Here is a 21,741-nt window from a genome sequence, read left to right on the forward strand (position 1 = left end):
TGGGGCTTACAACCTCAGTTTTAATTCGGAGGAGCAGGCAATGCCTATCCTCCCAACTATCTTCAACGTAAGGCATGATGGAAACACCTTCAGGAAAACTACTCCAGGTGACAGCCGGAAACGGAAATACCCCACCGCAGTGAGCGGTGCAACCAGGCCTTTGGATTCTGGAGAGCTTGGAACGTCATGCAGGGAAGAGTCGGAGCCTCCCATAACCTCCTCAAGAAAGGTACGAACCATGCAAAAACATCTGCTCGGAACACTGAACATCAACACGCTCCAAAAAGTTGGAAAATTAAAACAACTTACTGATGTTTTGAGAGAAAGAGATGTTTACATACTTGCACTTCAAGAGACAAGATACCTTGATGAAAATCACATAGAATACAGTGATTACAGAATTTACAAAGGAAAATCGGCAATAAAAAACAACGCAAATGTAACGATCCTAGGTACGGCCTTTATGGTTAAAAGTAACATTCTGGAGTCAATCATCAATATCACCTCACTAACAGAGAGGATCTCGTTTCTATTCTCTGGATCTGGCAATAAAGCTTACATGATTATCAATGCACATGCGCCAATTAATGACGATAACAAGAAAAACCCGGCGAAGGTAGGTGACTTTGGGAAATTCTTGAACACACAACGACCAAAATTCCACAACCCTATATGAAAATTTTGGTTGGTGATTTCAGTGCTCTGATAGGCAAAGAAAGAAGGTACAGGAAAATTGTGGGGGACTATATAGCACATAACAGAACGAACAGAAATGGCGAAAGATTAATCAGTTTCTGCAGACATTTTAACTTGAAACTCTCCTCTACAAACTTCAAGGGACTCCCGAAAAGAAAAAAACATGGGCATCTCCTAACACGTTGCTGGGGGAGTTTCAGGTCGACCATGTTGCTATTACGACCAGAAACCGAAGGGAAATCTTGAACGTCAAGGTAGGAAAAGCTTAAACATTGATTAGGACCAGTACCTCTCGGAGATTAAAGTAAGATTCCAACCTAACAAACCCAAACAGAGAATCAAGAGGAAGCTTACAAATTATAAAGATACTCTGAAACAAAACAAAGAGATATATTGAAAAAAAAATTGTCGAAGCTGAATATGAACAGCAGGGAAGAGGTCAAAAAGTAAATGTTTAAAGCAGCTGAAGGTTTGGAGAATCCAGCGAGGAAACGAAAACACAGGTGGTGGAATGAAAAGTGTGATGAAACTTTGGACAGAAGACTACAAGCATGGAAGAGGTGGCATTCCAACAAATCTGAGGAGAGCTGGGAAACTTTCAGGGAAGAGAGGAAGAAAACAGCTAAGATCATAGGATAAGAGAAAAGAAATTATGATAGAAGTAGGTTAGATAGAAGATGATTTTCGAAAGAACAACACTCGAGCATTTTACAAAACATTCAGAGAGGAACTACAGGGATACCAGCCATCAAGTTTGTGTTTCCAGCGGGAGAATGGTAGTGTAGTAACTAACAACAAAGAAAATTGTCAATTTCTCGCAGATTACTTCAAAAATTGTGCAGAACCTGTGGAAAGATTGGATACGAAAAATCTATCTCAGGATAACCAAGATTCCAAGCCACCGAGTCTAGAAGAGATCAGGGAAATAATAACTGAGCTTAAAAACAACAAAGCACCAGGTGAAGGTGGAATTATTGGAGAAATATGGAAGTTCGGTTGATAAACTGCAGCAAAAGCAATCCACGCCGTCTGGAGAGATGAAAATATCCCCAATGATTGTAAGTGTACTTCTTATACACTCACTTCACGGAAAAGGTCTCCGGACGAACATCATTAACTATAGAGGCATCTAAGAAGAGTTGAAGAACAACCATACCATCTCATTGGTGAGTAACAAGCTGGTTTTTGAAAAGGAAGATCATGCGCAGATCAAATATTTAACCTAAAGAACATCCTCAGAATAAGAGCTTTGAAAAGCCAGAAAACCGTGGTAATATTTGTTGATTTTAAGAAAGCGTACGATTCAATTGACAGGCAGACTCTATTTAACGTCCTTGAGGAATTCGGAAATGACAGGGAAACAAGAATGTTAATAAAACAAACCTTGACAGAAACTTTCTCAAAATTCCAATTCTTCGGTGAAATTTCTGAACCATTTGAAATAAAAACAGGAGTCAGACAAGGGAACTGTCTATCACCAGTTGTTCTAGAAAAAAATTATTAGAACCTGGGAAAAAAAACTTGGAGGTGACAGGAATAAGGGGAATACATTTGGGGAGGAAAGGGTAGAACTTAAAAATTAAGTGTTTTGCTTTCGCAGATGATCTTGCCCTCTTGGCTCACAACCGAGAAAATGCCACTATTATGCTGAATACTCTACATGAGAGCGCTGAGAAAATGGTTTTCAAAGTCTCATATGAGAAGAAGGAATACATGGAATATGGACATCAAGGAGAGAGACACTTGGAAGTGAAACATGGGACTGTAAAGAGAACTGAGAAATTTAAATATCTAGGGGAATGGAGAGAGCCTAACGGATTGGATAAAGAGGCGAATAGGGCAAGAATTAAAAAACTAGAATTATCTTACAGGTTAATCCAGAACATACAACAAAAGAGCAATATCCTACAAGGCAAAGATTAGACACTACAGCACAGCGGGTCTATACGCTTCAGAGGGCCTGACAATGAATATAAAGGGTGAGCTTCAAAATCTCGAAAAAAAGAGAGGAGAATCTTAAGGAAAATTTAGGACTACAGAAAAATACTGATGGGGAGTGGAGGAATACGAAAAATGATGATCTCTATACACCGAAAAAATCACTGTCACCATGCGAAAGCGAAGGCTAAAATTCAATGGGCATCTAGAAAGAATGGGTGAGAAACGGCTAACTAAGAAAATATTCAAGTACGTCACTGGACTGAAAGCTTCGACGAAGTGGGTAAAAGAGGTAAAAAGAGATGCAATAGAAAGTGGACTTTCAATGGATATGATTCACAACAGAAAATAATTTAGAAGCCTCGTGGACAGCATCAAAACATTCCAGGAGAAACCACCAAAACGTAGACCAGAATTGGTCATATCTGAGAAAGAAAGGAAGATCAGAAGTGAAAGGATGAAGAGGTTTTGGGAGGAGAAGGAGAAGAAGAAGAGAAAGCATTAAGTTCAATGCGGTCCATAGGCGGCCAAATTTGGAAACCAGAAGAAGAAAAAGTGAAAGATTGCACAATTCTCAATCAGTGTTGAAATTGTACAGTTAGAGAATGATATCGTAAGACACTAGTTTTGATTAACAGAAGTTACAGGAATAACACATTCTGTGAATAGGTGGGTCGGGATTTCTTGATATGAACTTACAACATGATCAAGAATATATAATATACGTCGGATGAGTCAGAAGGGAATGGAAAATATCAAGATGGAGAAGCCAAGAAGCGCAATCCTTATTGTTTCTTGACGATGATGATAATTACAATTACTTCAATCAGAGTTGTAAAATGAATCCGTTGATCAACTCATCCTCTGTATTATAAAGTTAGGAAAACACTGCCTCAGTACATCGTCCTTAGTTCGGCTAATGTTTCTACTCGGCAAGTTCAGTCTATCTCCAAGGGTAAACGTAACCACTCTGAGCTTCCACTGCGGAGATCCAAGGTTTAAATCCCAGCCTCTTACGGTATCCTTTCTATTCATGTCTATTTGTTATGGGAACACTTAGGATGAAGAAGAATCCCAATTTGTGCTCCCATACGTCGGAATTCTGACAAATGCAACATCCTAAATGTGTAACTGTGCTTGTCAACGCGTGTCTTCTTGCGAAGAATGTGGTAATATAGCAGTAGCGACTCCCGACTTCTGATTTAGGGAATGTAACCGAAACAAAACTGCAAACATTAACGCAAACATACCGTCATTCCAAACACATTTTTCAAGAGAAAACAACTAACAAGGCCAACAGAAAAGTTTATTTATCTCACATTCACTAATCCAATGAACGTACGATTTAAGTTGTGCAGTTGGAGTTGGACGCGGTTGTCCTTCATATATAATTCTGATTTTCTCCGTAAGTAAAATTATACTAAATAGTTCTCTTAATAATAGTTCTATTACATAATTGTTAGAATTCAATTCGGATTGCGCGGTAGAAACGCATGACCCTGGCGCACCTACATTCATGCCCTACTGAATTATTCTCTGATCGGTGTAATATCATTTCAAACTTGCATCATTCCCGCATTTTCTTTGTTTGATATTTACACAGCAAGCACACGAAACCAAATCATATATATCACAACAACATACAGTTATCATATACCATATTCTATAGCACAAGAAAAGAACCACTGATAAGCAAGAACTCCAGTATTTCACGATATAGCAAATAAATCCCGGCAAAACGCGATAACTTGCCTTGCACCACCCTCTTGACGGATGTGGCGATTCGTTCCGCATTCCAACCCCGCGAAAAAGATCAACAAAAAAAGGGGCCAATGCTCGTGTTGTCATCTCTGGAGTAATTGGTAATTAGTAACAGTCACTAGCCAGTAACGCTATTTTCATCCATCTCTGAGTATCGATAACTGTGCGTGTGAATTTTATATAAATAACTTCCATTAAAGTGTAAACAATTAATATTTATTTTTCGTTGAAAATACAAGGGATGTAGTACATCAATCGCATGTATAGGAAATTCGCTACTGTAAATATAGATTTGTTAGATGGGAGGAGCAAGAGAGACACGTCGATTTCACTGAACAATATCACTGAATGGCATGTATTTGCACCGAATATAAGCTGCATATCACTCTCAGGATATCTCGTCACTCTAACCTACTTTCTTCATTCCTCTACTTCTTCATCAGCAAAAGTAAAGAATGCGTGGACTTTGACAGTGCTGTAACATGTTGCCTTGCCTTGTTAGCAATCTGCACAATTACGGGAATCACCCGATATTTGTTACGATCGTGTCTCCATCTTAACGAACGGAGGATCCAGGATCTCTGATAGAAGACGACGTTTGTGGATGAATAACACACGGAGATGTTGAATGAGCTTCTTCTCGATTTCTTGATTTCCAGAAAATATATTTCGCTTTCCAAGTCTTCAGAATTTGAAATATTATGTGTCCTATTGATCTATTACAAAAGATGTAAACAAATGGATTTACAATATAATTGATGTTATATACGCAACGAGAAATCTGAAAACAGATAGGAGGAACATAAATATCATACTTAATGCATAAAAGCATCACCAGAAAAGGTGCAGAGCTACCAACGTAAGTAAAAAATATGATTAACACTACTCGAGCAGATCGTGTTCTTAATGCTGTTATGGTGGACATGGGTGTCTTTCTATTGCGGACCTCGATAGCCACGCGATGGACACGCCAGTGGAATACCGTAATGACGACTGTTATAAACACCACTCTGGAGGTGGTGCCGATGATCGAGTAAGTGATCGGGATGATGTGAACATCGTCACATACATTACTCCTGCCGTCCTCCCAGTTGTTCCACAATTGAAGTGGACAAGACCCCAAGAACGCCGCTGTCCACACTGTGCTGATCATCAGAAAGGTGCGCCTGGAAATAGTAATATAGGATTAGTTATAGTTTTACAGGTGATTTAAAGTCAGTATTTAATCAATTATAACAGTAATCTTCAAAAACATTTTATGATTTTGAACAATAAACAGAAAGTGAGAGTGTGAAGAGACTAATAATGGTGAAAACAACAGACGAACAATACTTGAAAGCAGCATCTGTAATATATTATTACAGCAATAATACACGACTTGTTGGCCACAATGATCTACGTTCTTATAGGCTGTGAAGATCCCTGGAAGAGAGGAAGTAAATACTCTCACTATCCCTGACCTCAGAACAAAATAAGCTGGAGTAGTTAGCTCTGTGCGCAGCTGCCCCTGTTCCCAGGAATTCACATTGTACTCATTTCTGATGTATTCTGAGCGACAAATAGGTGTGCACAGAATAAACTGCATCCCACTCTGGAAATGATGGTGAGATAAGAACTGTTGTAACCAAATCCTGAACTTAAATTACGGTAAACTGCCGCTCTTGTTTTTAACAACAAATTTTGTATGAGGAAATTATATCCACATTGCAGTTTTGGTCAGAAGTACCATAAATAATCTTAACAATGTTTTAGATAGTTGGTTTATGGGTACCAAGTGAACTATGCAACATAAAAATCCAAGGTGACCTACTATTCTTAAAAATGCTTTTGACTTTAAAATATTCTAAAGAGAACCTCTTGTTTCCAGTTTCCCTGGTCCAAGTAAATTCAATTTTGAAAAATGATAAAGAATTTCAAGGTTCTTATAATTCACATGCCCATGCCCCTTCTGGAAACAGTTACATAAGTAAGCACATTATTAATAAACTCCGCCATTTACATTATACTTTTAAGGGCAATAAATCAGGAAGTGCTCATACTTGAGACACATATCAGCCCTACTCAAATCAGAATGAGCATATACTCATCACTCTGAGAAGGCACTCTCTTTTATTCATACCACAAATGAGAATCTACTCTTAGACTGTTACAATTGTGAGTTTATACGACACCACCTCCGTGAAATGACTATATATTCAGCTAGTGAGTACATTCTCAAAACGTCAAGTGGACCATACGCTCAGAAAAGTTGAGTATGTACTAAATACACGTATTTATTCATACCACCCAATAACCTGTCACTTTGAGTCTAAGCTACTTGTCCAGTTTAGCAGGCTCATCTTTCTTTAATCATAAGTTTTCTCTCCGAAACAAGATGATTCCCAACTTCAAATCAGGGATGATATGACCAATATTCATGCGCTGACGCCCAGCTCATACATATATTGAGTTGCTTGCTTTCCGCTGAAAATAAATATTTCTTACAAGGAGATACTAGACTGGATATTTAGTATTAATTAGTAGTATTAGTTGATCATTGAGGGAAGAGGACAAATACTATAAAAATATTCCTAATTAAGTATATGATAACTGAGATGGCACAAAAGTAATTGATAAGTTCCTCTGGCCCTACCGCCACTGCTCATTCCGAAGGCCTGCAGATTATGAGTTGGCAGGTTAGTTCTCGATATTGCTCTAATTTATAGCATTATTCTGTTTTACGTCTCTTGATCTACCTTCTTCGAATGTGAGACAGCTGGAACTACATTCAATTGGGTCCTGCACGAGTGTTAACTGTGCCATTTTCCACAATAGTAAAAAGCTTTTACTGCAGATTGTAATCAAAGTAAACCACAACAGTGAAAGTGTAACAAGTGAAAACGTAGTAGTAGAAGGGCCTGTGGCCATTCATTCACTTTCGAAGTCATTGCCCTCGTTATCATTGTCAACAACATCATATTGCCCGAATAAGAGTTAGCTTACACTTAGATCCGTTATGGACGATAGATATAAATTTAAAACAGGAGATAATCAATTAAAGTTAATCACCACGAAAATAACATCGAAACCACCTATGACTGATCAGAAGCTCACTGCTTCTACCATCTCAATCACTAACTCTGGCTCATGTTGCGAGAATGGATCCCATGTATAAACAAGTGGTCTGATATCCACAATCAGGTTGCAGGACCAATTTGGATGAAAACTGCGTGTGATAGAGGAATGTTTCATGGAAATGCGTGAGGCTTGACTTCATCAGGATGTTAAACATGCTAGATATCATACATGGTTCATACTAGTGACCTTTTTCGTCATGACCTTTACAACCGTTCACCAAACTTTCTCTGTAATTCTGCAGTATGGAGAGTGCTGATCGATCGTATGTTATGGTGACCCCAACTTCATTAAGGACATGGATACATACGGTCACAGCCTACACATGTGATCAATTCCAAGTTAGAAAGCACAATTTGTGGGTTCCTTATTCAGCACGTATCTGATGAGCTGTATCGTTCATAAAAACAAGGTGTACATTCTCGTGTTCTTAACCGCAAAATGTATTAGGGTTCAACATATGTTTCCCACTAAAAAGAGTTCTTCATTCCATCCATAGTGATAAATTAAAAATTGCTTTATGTTCATGAAACTCACACTTAAGATAATATCTGTCAGGCAAGAGCCAGCTTTGCGAGCATTATAGCGACGGATAGCTTGTTTCTTAGAGAGATGCCAAAGATGTATAGGCAATGATGGTGGCCAGTTTCACCAGTTGCTAAGTTACTAGCAAATGTACCTGTGAAGAACCCAAGTGTAAGTAATCGATTACCAGCAGAAGAAACAGTGTTTTGCTCTATGTTGCTATGTAGTTTCTTGGTTGTAGTTTTGAGGATCGTGTTGAGTTGTATGAATAAAATTGTGATTATGGTAAACCTGAAGGGTTGGACGCGCTAGCGAGTGGATGGCTGTTCCAAGATCTCTGTGTTATCTCAGTGATAAAGTAGTTAATAGTTGTCGAAATTTAGCAAATTATATGTGTGTGTGATACATTTAGTTCCACAATTTTTGGTGTTTAGTCTTTCTTTGTAATAATCTGCGATCAGAGGCATTTATTTATTTATAGTTTTCACAATGAGTAGTTCCGTAGGCGTTCGCTAGATTACAACCTGTAATTTACGACTGCGTGAAATAAGAATTGTGCCTTTCTTTTTAATATTATTATTAAAATATCCGTAGATTTTTGATAAAATACTTACAAAGACGGGATATTAAAAAGAGCCCATAACTTTGGCAGTGGTAATAATCTATTAGTGCAGGCATCTGACAGGGTATTTCAAATAGCAGTTCAACGGTTTCACCTATCACTAAGGTAATAACTTCTTTAAATAACGCGATAATGATGTAAATTTTGTTTAAAGAAAGAATGTCAACAGAATATACAGTATTTCATTGGCGAAATAGTTACCAGTCGTATTGTTATTGATTATTGGCGCTCTTTGTATTAAAATATTGACATTGTTGGCTACAGTCGTGAACAAAGGATGTAGTGTATCAAGAAAATATAAATAAAAATCAGCTGAATCTTGTATTCCGATCATTTGTAGTTCTGAGTAGGCAGTTAAAGTATCCGTAATTTATATTTCACACCCTCGATTTCTTAGTATTTATGAGCGTTTAACTAATAATCAAGTACCTACATCCCAATTATTGCAATTCAAGTCCCTGGCGTAGTTTGGACAGAAATACTTTTGAGAAATTATTGTAAACAATCTCACATTTTTCAGCATTTAAGGATACTTTTATTCTCCGTCCCGCGGAGTAGGGAAAATAATAGTAATCCACCATCTGTAATAATCACATAACTACATGTATAGGTACTTTAAGGCAGAAACAGGTTCAAAGAAGGACATTCCAGGAATCATTAATGAACAAGAGGAGTGTGTATGCGAGGATCTTCAAAAGGCAGAAGTATTCAGTCAGCAATATGTAAAGATTGTTGGTTACAAGGATAATGTCCAGACAGGGGATGTGAATAGCACTAAAGAAGTATTAAAATTTACCTATGATAACAACGACATTTACAGTAATATACAAAGGTTGAAAACTAGAAAAGCAGATGGATTTGATAAGATTACTGGGGATATACTAAAGACAATGGGTTTGGATATAGTACCATATCTGAAATAATTTGATTATTGTTTGGTTGAAGGAGCTATACCAAATGAATGAAGAGTTGCTATAGTAGCCTCTGTGTATAAAGGAAAAGGTGATAGACATAAAGCTGAAAATTATAGGCCAGTCAGTTTGACATGCATTGTATGTAAGCTTTGGGAAAGTATTCTTTCTGATTATATTAGACGTGTTTGCGAAATTAATAACTGGTTTGACAGAAGGCAGTTTGGGTTTAGGAAAGGTTATTCAACTGAAGCTCAGCTTGTAGGATTTCAGCAAGATATAACAGATATCCTGGATTCAGGAGGCCAAATGGATTGTATTGCGATTGACCTACCTAAGGCATTTGATAGGGTAGATCATGGAAGACTACTGGCAAAAATGAGTGCAATTGGAGTAGAAAAAAGAGTAACTGAATGGGTGGCTATATTTCTAGAAAATAGAACTCAGAGAACTAGAGTAGGCGAAGCTTTATCTGACCCTGTTCATTAAGAGGGGAATTCCTTAAGGCAGTATTATTGGACCTTTATGTTTTCTTATATATATATCAATGATATGTGTAAAGAAGTGGAATCAGAGATAAGGCTGTTTGCAGATGATGTTATTCTGTACAGAGCAATAAATGAGTTACAGGATTGTGAGCGGCTGCAGGGTGACCTCGATAGTGTTGTGAGATGGACGGTGGACAATGGTATGATGATAAACGGGGTTAAAAGTCAGGTTGTGAGTTTCACAAATAGGAAAAGTCCTCTCAGTTTTAATTACTGCGTTGATGGGGGTGAAAGTTCCTTTTGGGGACCATTGTAAGTACCTAGGTGTTAATATAAGGAAAGACCTTCATTGGGGTAATCACATATATATGATTGTTAAGAAAGGGTACAGATCTCTGCACATGGTTATGAGGGTATTTAGGTGTTGTAGTAAGGATGTAAAGGAGAGGGCATATAAGTCTCTGGTAAGACCCCAACTAGAGTATGGTTCCAGTGTATGGGACCCTCACCAGGATTACTTGATTCAAGAACTGGAAAAAATCCAAAGAAAAGCACCTCGATTTGTTCTGGGTGATTTCCGACAAAAGAGTAGCGTTACAAAAATGTTGCAAATTTTGGCTTGGAAGGTTTGGGAGAAAGGAGACGAGCTACTCGATTAAATGGTATGTTCCGAGCTGTCAGAGGAGAGATGGCGTGGGAGGACATCAGTAGACGAATAAGTTTGAGTGGTGTCTTAAAAGTAGGAAAGATCACAATATGAAGATAAAGTTGGAATTCGAGAGGACAAATTGGGGCAAATATTCGTTTATAGGAAGGGGAGTTAGGGATTGTAATAACTTACCAAGGGAAATGTTCAATAATATTCCTTGCTCTCATTTAAGAAAAGGCTAGGAGAACAACTGATAGGTAATCTGCCATCTGGGTGACTGCCCTAAATGCAGATAAGCATTGATTGATTGATTGATTGATTGATTGATTGATTGATTGATTGATTGATTGATTGATTGATTGATTGATTGATTGATTGATTGATTGATTGATTGATTGATTGATTGATTGATTGATTGATTGATTGATTGATTGATTGATTGATTGATTGATTGATTGATTGATTGATTGATTGATTGATTGATTGATTGATTGATTGATTGATTGATTGATTGATTGATTGATTGATTGATATAGTATCTGTGGTATTTGTAGTAACTCTCTTATTAGAATTCTGTTGTAGTAATTAGGTCAGAATTAACTGCAGTTTAGAATTGTATAATTCCTGTGTATTACTCTCTGTTTCCAGTAATTAACAGCAATTTTCATCCTGTTAGGGTGTTGTAGGAATAAGAAGTCGTACAACTAAGTAGTAGTATAGTAGCGGCCTATATTAATTACCTTATTGTCGTGTGATCTTTGTGAATTATCGTAGAAAATATTTCTTTCCTTTTATTTTTATTTTGCACAGAATAAGTTATCTTATTTTTCCTTTTATTTTCATTATTCAGTAATGGCTAAGGAGTGCAAGTGTAGGAACTGTGGATGTGGAAAGGAATTGAGGAAGTATTAGGGAGGAGTTGGAGACTTTAAGGGAGATAATTAGGATTCTCTCAGAGGACAAGAAGGGATGTAGGCCTCCCTCAAACAATGTACAGGATACAGTAGGTGTAAAAGAGGGATGGGAAGGAAAGGGGGTAATTGTAGAAGACAGATGGTCCAATATTTTAAGGAGAAGGAAATTGCAGGCTAAGGGCTCCATTCAGGATCAGAATTCAGGACAAGTGTATGTGAGAAACCGGTGCAAGTCACTGCAGGAAGCACAACCGAGGGAAGATGAGGAAGGGGGAAGTGTTGCTGAAAAGTGTGGAAGTAGGAGAAAGGGAAAAGCTAGGAAAGGGCAATGTTGAGTAGTGGACAGGAAAATTAAGGTGAAACAGGGTCATGGGATTGAGAAAATGGAGGAGGAAATAGCTTCTGCAGCTGTCAGGAAAGATAAGACTGACCAGGAGGGGAGGGGATCAAATGAGGTGAGTAGGGTTGAGGCTATGGTCATAGAGGATTCCACTATTAGACATGTGGGGAAAGTGTGTGGAGGAAGGGATACCAGGGTAGAGTGTTATCCAGGAATTAGGTTAAGACAGATGTTGAGGAAAGTAGGAAAAGGAGGAGGGAAATTAGAAGGTGATAGTGTTTCTCGTTGGTACTAACAACGTAAGACAAGCAGGTATAAGTACCAACATAGTTGGGGATGTGTGAAACCTGGTAAATGCAGCACGGGTGAAGTTTAAGAAAGCGGAGATTGTTATCATAGGAATACTGTGTAGAAGGGATACTGACTGGAAGGTGATTGGAGATTTAAATGAGAATATGGAGTGGGTATGTGGGAAACTGGGAGTGAGATTTCTAGATCTTAATGGGTGGGTAGTAGATAGGGATCTGCGCTCAGATGGCCTTCACTTAAGCCGCAGTGGCACATGTAAGTTAGAAGATTTGTTTAAAAGTGTTATTGGGAGTGGCCTAGGGACCCGTGATAAGGGAATAGGAAATTGGAAATCAAGTAGGGATGATATAAAAATGTTAGTGCTCAACTGTAGAAGTATTATAAAGAAAGGAATAGAATGAAGTAATATAATAGATATATACTTACCAGATATTGCAATAGGAGTTGAATCATAGCTGAGAAATGATATAATGGGTGCAGAATATTTCCCACGGAACTGGAGTGTGCAGCGTAGAGATAGAATAGGAATGGTAGGAGGGGGAGTATTCATTCTGGTAAAAGAAGAATTTGTAAGCTACAATAAAGTCAAAGATGACAAACATGAAATCCTACAAATAAGGCTCATCTCTAAAGATAGTAGGCAACTTGATGTCTTTGGATTGTACAGTCCGGGAACGCAGACGCTGATTCAGAATTATTTTTATAAGCTATGTGGGAAACGATAAGGAAAGGAATGTAATTATAACGAGTGACCTCAATTTACCAAATGTCAATTGGGAAGGTAATGCGAACGACAGAAAACATGAACAACAAATGGCAAATAAGTTAATACGGGAAGGGCTTCTGATTCAGAAAGTGATGGAACCAACTAGAGGAAGAATATTCTCGATGTGGTGCTGGTCAAACCAGATGGACTCTATAAAGAAACCGAAGTAATAGATGGTATTAATGATCACGAAGGTGTTTTTGTGGTAGTTAAAAATAAATGTGAAAGAATGTAGATATTATAAATAGGACTATTAGGCAGAACCATATGGCTGATAAAACAGGCATGAGGCAGTTTTTAAGAAGTAACCATGATCGGTGGAAAACGGAAAATAAGAACGTAAATAGACTCTGGGTTGTGTTTAAAACAATTGTTCAGGAATGTGAAAAAAGGTTTGTAGCATTAAAGGTGGTATGGAAAGGTAAGGATCCGTTCACAACGTCATGATATCCAGGAGATGAACTGTGCCGTTTTCCGCGTCATTCTACGATAAAAACTGCCCAAGTTAGAATTTTTTCACCCGCTCCGGGACACGATTTGCAGTATCCAGAGTCGCGTGACCCATCTCTAGTTGCTGGTAATTAGCAGCGAGGCAGTGCAAGAGCGCTTGTACGTGAAATTTTCTCACTCCAACCGCGAGGGACATGAGAAGAGACGCGTTATCACGTGACACAGAATCTAGGTCACTAGCCGAGCCCAGAGAGTATATCCAACGTGAGAACAAACATTATACCCTATTTTCCTCATTCTTTCACCACTGCCAACTCATCGAATTCAGCTGTTTTTCCCTGTTAATTTTTATAAATCGCAAGATACTCAGTGGATAATCAAGTGCAAATACTCATTTGAATCAGGGAATTTTACGCATAATTATGAGACCGATAAGTGTTCTACTTAACTGACAGAGCGGTAACTACGCCGTAAACAAGGGCGCGTCTTAATGGTTAACAGATGTCGGACCCTAGCCGTGCCAGCGAACACAAGGAATCCCCTAGTGCTCGTCATCATTCACCGACAGAGACAAAAGGACGCTTTTAAGATTGCTGGAGAATCTACGAAGCTATTTCAATAACATTCACTCAGTGAAAATGGGAATACAGGAGCTACATTTTGATACCCTGTTCGTCACTCTACGTTGCATATTACCGGAGCGAACTCTGAGAAGGTGTTGCATTTTTCCCCCACTCTAAGCATCCGAGCACCTCGCCTATATAGTTAGGAGCTGAGAGGCAGACTCCACCAGTTCATTTTCAGTGCAACGCCAGTTCGTTAGTAGTTCGTCGTGATTTGTGTGTGAGTCGTGTATGAAGAAATCATCCTGTAATCTGAGCAGTGCAATGCAGTGATTTATTAACGTCTGTGTATATATGTGGAAATAATCACAATCTGAGCAAGATGTTTACGCATACAGTGTGCCGCTAATTAGTATAGTAGAAACGGTACGAAACCGTAGTGACCGCTGTCAGTGTGTAGAAGAGGTCGTGCATCGAGCCCCGTATAGAGCCTATGCCTAAACTGAGACGGCTCAATTAACATAAATAGTCATGTATCTAACTAAGTGCGTGGAGTGTGTGTCCTCGATATAAATGAGAAATATAAAGAAAGTGAGTGAACGACTCATTGCCGGTATAATTAAAGGCAGTGTCACGTTCAATTTCTAATGGAGTAGGGAGCTCGACTTACGACTAAGTGCATTAAAATATGCCTGAACTATCGTCGTGAAAGACGAGAATGCTAACGCATTAGTGGCCTAACCAGTGACTTGTTCTAAGTGACCCAGTGGAATTTCAGGGCCTAGAGTAGCTGTCCATAAAAAGGATAGGTAGATGAGAAGGGAACAGTGTCGGGCTTCAGAGACATACCGGCATTGGGTTGGAATGCTCATCCTATTGAGCAGATCCAACCGTGTATTATTTTGTGATGTGTAACAAACTAACGCATTCACATGAGATATGTTGATTACGGCCGGATATAGAGCCGAGATTTGTTGTGATGCCATTGTGGCCGGTATTGAAAGAAGTGAGATAGATTATTTGCCGTGAAACCATTGTCCGAGAAGGCTTAGTGGACCGCTCTTTGGAAGTGTGTCACGGGCAGCTAACAGCTGGAGTTTTATGAGTCCCTTTAAACGGGGGAGTAAAAGTGTTTTATTCAGTGAAAGGGAACAAATACAAGTGGCTGGGTTCTCTCCTTTAAGGCACAGCGATTACGTGTGTTAATTTGAATAGAGCCAACGTCGCAGAGATTCCCAAATGAGCATTAAAAGAAGGATCCCTCCAATTTCTTTTCTTAATTATTTACAGCGTGCAGGGAATTCCAGGTTAGATCTACCCCGTCTCAGAAGATCCTGGGTTCGTTCCAGGAGACAGTGAAAGTTTATGTTCACTGTTACCAACAGCTGGTGGCTTGTGCCATCTTTGATTCAAGTGAGTGTGTGAAATGTATATGTTCTTGTCCATTTCTTGCAGGTAGTGCTATGATACTCTGTTTATGATGTCTGGTATTGAAGTCGCTTATGTTTGTCCCTAGGTAGCAACGTTGTGTAAATAGTGTCTTGATATGTCTATTGATAAAAATCCTAATGAAATGAGCGTGTTTATTACATGGCCTATTAAGTAATGATTAAGTTAGGGAAATGTTGTGGTACGACTTTCAAATACTTGGGATTATACACTTAGGTTACCTTGGTACATTTCAGTTCATAATTGTTCGTAGGCCTATATTACAACCTGATACAATTTGAGTATATTAATTCTCGGCAAATAAACAGGATTACAGCAGGGTATGTCCATACTGAATAGATTTGTGTGTAAAGTGATCAGTGTATGTGTAAAGTGAAGTAATCAGAGAGAAAACGCCTCTCTAAGTCTGAGATAGTGTAAATAGTTCAAGAGGGAACGCCTCTTAAGTTTGAATAATTGAACGTATGATGAAGTGTAGAGAAAGACTACCGAACATTAACGTCAAGATAACCTTCAATATCACATGTACAATGTTGTATGGCATACCCATGTAAATAAGATCTGTTTCACTAGTATATTACAAATTGTTTTACAAGATATAGTTTCTATTCACATTGGTAATGAAATAGTGTTCCTCTCATAATTAATAGTCCCATACTATAGAGAGTATTATTAAAGAAATTACCGCCCCATCAGACGGTCTACTGACCCGAAATGCGATACCGACTTAGCTAGCGAATCATTCTAGTAGGGGAGGGTGAGGCTTCGACGACCGGGCTGAGTTCGAGGCTCACTGATGGTGCTCCATTCTAACGTCATATTTATGAACCACGGTAACTTGTTTATGTACTGAAGCCTTTGACAGTTACAGTACATACATGTGGATAAATAGCCTTCACTGTCTCTGTATCAATACTGCTTGCCAATTCTCATAATCAGCACTTCTAACATCACATAGGTACTGTACCTCGTAATGCTGTGTTCACAGACTTTAACACTTGTTTCAAAGATATATACATTTAAGTAACACACGCTTATCGATCCTGAACATAAATTATGGAGGCCAGGCCGCCACAAGTGCTATAATACTTAATGCGCAAGCACTCCACAATCAGCCACTTTCCACGAACATAACAAGACTATGCTCCACGAACGTTTGAAGTCCAGTCCATTGCAGCCGCGTCACTCCAGTATCGTGTATCAGCACCACTTCTTTCCCGTACAGTGTGTCAGTTGTCGTTTCTTTTCGTCCGTACCGAGTGTCTAACTATATAAAGACCTCAGCATTCCCCTTCCTCTCACATGATACATCTGGATTGGTCTTTGCCAGCCAATCATCAGTGATCCTTTTAACAAGACCATGCCCTGAACTTCTCCTTGGTGCCAGGACATAAACAAACGCTGGGGTATATCACATGAGTCATCGAACTTCTCTAGTACAACAACAAGCTCATCTCATCAGGCTGGGATATACACATGACTCATAGAACTTCCCGACGACAACAACAAATACATCTCATAAGACACTGGGGTAGCCACATGACTCATCCAAATTACCAGAGTTATTAAAGCAATGTTTTCCCACTCGTGCAAAACAAATTACTCATACCTAGATATGTGGAGATCTCCCAGCTTATAAATATAAATGACAAAATATACAAATGAAATACCAATAATAATAATAATAATAATAATAATAATAATAAATCGAATACCGACAATGATATCTCTAACTTCTACATACAGTGCGAGGGTGTGATATATGTACTATCACAACATAAAGCTGAATATTACAGGTCAGTCAATTTGATATGCTTTGCATATAATCTTTGGGAAAGCATTCTTCCTTATTGTATTAGACATGTTTGCGAAATTAATAAGTGGTTCGATGGAAGGCAGTTTGGTTTAAGAAAGGTTATTCCACTGAAACTCAACTTGTAGGATCCAGCAAGATATAGCAGATATCCTGGATTCATGAGGTCAATTGGACTATATCGCGATTGACCTTTGTAAGGCATTTGAGGTGTCTACGACAGGGACATGTCAGTACTAAGTGTAAAATATATGTGAAGTGTCCGTTTTGCAGAGAGAAATGTTACGCATTGATGCGTGTGAAGACAGCCCCAGATGAACCTAAAGATGATTCAGTTTCAAATACAGTCAGCATGACAGCAGGTAGTAACGAAGGACATGTGACTTCTCTGCAGATTTTAGTAGCTAAGGTATTTGTTGGTGGATACACACACACAGATTGAGAGTTCTTTGCGACAGTGGATCACAGAAAAGCTACATAAATAAGTCTTGTGCTAGGAAGTTAGAGTTGGAACAAACATGAAAGGTAAGTCAAGAATTATTTGGAGGTAGGATAATAGCACCTGTTTGCTTCGAGTCCTATAAAGTAACTTTGTTGGGTATGAACGAGGAGAAAATATGTGAGGTTACAGTGTAAGGCTCTGATCGTATGTGTGGTAGTGCTCCCCTAGTGATGCTGACTTGTTTAATTTATTGAAGGATAAGGGAGTTGGGAAATTACTGACGTTAGACAAGATGATAACAGTGCTAGTGAAATACAGGTATTGTTAGGAGCTGATATCTGGGCTCAGATAATCACGCCAGACTTTGTACATGTACACAAGAATCTGGTGGCTGTGAGAACTTGTTTGGGGTGGACACTTACGGACGCTTCTGAAATCACATCACCAACTGCCTTGTCTTACATTCTACTTAAATTGACTCAGTCAACAAGAGTAGCAGATTTGTGGGAAATTGAAACTATGGGTATACAAGATCCCGGCAAACAGATCACAAAAGAAGGGAGTAAACAATTGTGAAGAGAGAAGAACCATCTGGACGCTATATTGTTAAACTACCTTGGATTGACGGTTATACTTTCCTGGTATCAAATCGTGAAGGTACTGAGAAACGATTGTTGAGCACTTCAAGAAGGTTACGTGGAATGCAGACATGTCAGGATTATGATGAAATCTTTCAAGAAAGGGTAAAAAAGGTCATCATTGAAGGTGTTGAAAACGAGGTTTCGGATAGACCTACGCATTACGTGCCTCACCGAGCTGTGCTGAAAAACAGTGGTACTACAAATATTAGGCCAGTGTTTGATGCTTCCAACAAGGATAGAAATGGTAACTCCTAATAAATGCCTCGAACCTGGACAAAACCTCATTGACTTGTTCCATCCGTACTCATTAATTTCCGATCCTACCCTATAGGTCTAATTACCGATATAGAAAAGGCCTCCCTGCAGATTATAATTCATCCTGAAGATAGAAATATGCTTCGTTTCCTTTTGGTGGGATAATGGAAAGTTTGCCACTTTTAGACATTGCAGGATGGTTTTTGGTGCATGTTCTAGTCCCATCGTATTGGTTTCAGTACTGTACCACCTTTTGTATATTGCCCCAGCTCATTTGAAGGAAGTGGGTAATAAAATGAAACAGACATTTTATGTGAACAACTGTCTTACTGGAGTTGTTTCAAAAGAAGAGACTGGGCCATTTATTTTAAAGGCACAAGAGTTGATGTCCTCTGCATATTTCAATTTGAGGGGTTGGGTGAATTCCTCAAATTGTAACGTTAATAATAATAATGTCAGTTGCTTTACGTCCCACTAACTACTTTTAAGATCTTCGGAGACACCGAGGTGACAGAATTTAGTCCCGCAGGAGTTCTCTTATGTGCCAGTATCTTTACCAACACGAGGCTGACGTATTTGTACACCTTCAAATACAACCGGATAGAGCGAGGATCGAACCTGCCAAGTTAGAGTCATGGCAGGGACTCAATCGTCTGAGGCACTCAGCCCGGCGATTGTAATGTTGGCACAACTGAAAATGTCTTATGACTTCGATGGTATCGTGACGAAGATGAACTCGGATGCGACTTCAGCTGAACTACAAGTTTGGTAACCCGAAGAGTGGTACTCTCCTGCGTGCATACAATATTTGATCCGGCTGGATTTTCTGCCCCAGTACCCTTATTCTTAAATTCATTCTACAGAAGATGTGGGAAAGGAAGATAGGATGGGGTGAAGGTTTACCAGAAGGTATTTGTGAAGGATTCGATCGATGGAACCAGTTGCTACAATACCAACATGACTGCCGGATACCTAGAAGGATTTTCCTGAATGACAACAGCTCGCTGCATGTATTTGTCGACTTCAGCAGAAAGGCGTTTGGTTGTTGTATATGTTTGAGGACAGAATATGAAAATGAAATTATAAATTGAGCCTTTCCATGGCTAAATCAAGAGTGGCACCTCTGAAGAAGGAACTAACGCTACCTCATCTCGAAGTGATGGACTCCTTTGAGTTGGGATGTTTCGGTTGATCCTGCAATGCTTACATCGGGATAATGTACACACTGTAATGAAATGGTGTATGACTTTTAGTACCGGGAGTGTTTTGGTCCGATTCAACAGTAGTCTAAACCTGGATATAAAACAAAGGACATTGGTCTGTGTTCGTAGAGAATCAGGTAAAGGAGATTCACGAGTACAGTAAGACTGATTCATGGAGGCATATCCCGGGCAGTCTCAACCCAGGAGACCTGCTGTCTAGAGGAAGTTCACGAGCACAGATTTGGAGATCCGAATGGTGGGAGAGCCCCCCTTGGCTTAAAAGTAAGGAAGAAGATTGGGTCTCTAACCGTCTTGAACCAGTACTGGAAGAAGTCAACACTGTTGTGTACACGATATTACTGCAACTAAGCTCATGACTCTCTGGATATACTAAAATCGTTAGGACTATTGCTTGGATTTTGAGATTCAGACAATGTCATCATAGGGATCGTGCATCTACAGAAATTGGTAGCGAAGAATTTCTCTATGCTGAGAAGAAGCTGTTCTTCCTTATCCAGAGTGAAACTTTTTATGAAGAAGAAAGGAGCAATTCAGAATCTGCTGGGGTTCACAAATAACGAAGGAATTCTTCGCATGAAATAAAGAGTTGTTGATTCTGAGGACACTCCAGAATATACATATCCAATTGTACTTCCATCAAGATATGTAATGATTGAAAAAATGATAGAAAAATTTCATTAACTTTCTAATAATGCTGGGACACACACACTACTTGTTTTGTTGCGACCAAGGGTTTGGATTCATAGAGGAAGAAAAACGGTGGCAGCAGTTTTTCGGAGATGTTTGATCTGTCGTAACTCTGCTAAAGCTTCGGAAGTGCCTTTCCCTCCATTGCCACAGGAACGAATCAAGGTATCGAGTACTTTCCAGATCTCTGGTACAGTATTAGCAGGCCCTGTATTTCTACGAGTTGCAAAAATGGGGTGGATTGTTATTGTCACTTGTGCGGTTTATCGGGCTGTGCCTCTGGAGTTAATCACTTCATTTAGTACAGTAGCTTACGTCTAAGCTCTGCACAGATTTGTAAGAAAACGAGGAAGAGTAAATGCCATTTATTCTGACGATGGGACGAAATTCACAGGACTTCGTAAAGGCGAAGAACAATTGAATTGGACTGAAATAGAGAAGATATGCAGTCTTCTGAAAATTACATGAAAGCTGAACCCTCCTACGGCAGCCTAGTGTGGACGATTCTGAGAAAGAGTGGCTCGAATTTTAAAGGATTTGCTACGTCGTAATCTGGGCAAAGCTTGTCCAAATTATGAAGAAATGTGTACACTTTTGTGCGATTGTGGGAATCTGATGAACAACTGAACCTCTAAGTTATGTTTCTGAAGAAGATGAACTCAAGCCACTACGCCCCTCCATGTTCCTACAGAGTCTAGAGGGTAAAGATGAAACTGACGCAGACCAAGTTCAATCGTGCAGCTTGGACGATAGATTGTGTTATCTACAGGCTATTAAGGGAGCCTTCGGAATCGCTTCAAACAAGAATACTTGGGATTTCTCCGATCACAGAGCCAAACGCAACTAGGATCCCTCCAAGTTCGAGACATCGTGTTGGTGGAAAGCGACGACAAGAAACGAATCAACTGGTCGTTAGGAAGAGTGCTGGAACTGTTACCGGGAAGAGACAACGTGACTCGCCTGGTTAGGATTAAGACAGCAAGTGGTGTCTTGCTTCGTCCAGTACAACGACTTTATCCATTAGAGATAAACTGTCTTTAGAAGAAGGATTTTACAAATGCTTCACTACACAGAAGAGGAGAGCCAACAGTCGACAAAGATGTTAACTAGTAGTGACTCTGGAACCGAAAACAGGAGTGAATTCAAGACTCGCTGTGGTAGAGCTGTTCGATCACTCAAGAAACT

The 21,741-nt window shown here is 39.2% G+C and overlaps 1 protein-coding gene across 1 annotated transcript in view; it reads right to left on the minus strand.

Moving 5' to 3' along the window:
- Positions 1-4,595: 4,595 nt before the first annotated feature.
- LOC136880141 (G-protein coupled receptor 3) overlaps positions 4,596-21,741 on the minus strand; it is a 48,131-nt gene continuing 30,985 nt past the window's right edge. The window contains exon 4 of the mRNA XM_067153280.2: positions 4,596-5,561. Coding sequence (XP_067009381.2) covers positions 4,952-5,561 — 610 coding nt within the window. The 3' untranslated portion in view covers positions 4,596-4,951. The remainder of the gene's footprint in view (positions 5,562-21,741) is intronic.

This window comes from Anabrus simplex, chromosome 1, assembly GCF_040414725.1.
Source record: "Anabrus simplex isolate iqAnaSimp1 chromosome 1, ASM4041472v1, whole genome shotgun sequence".
Lineage (NCBI taxonomy): Eukaryota > Metazoa > Arthropoda > Insecta > Orthoptera > Tettigoniidae > Anabrus > Anabrus simplex.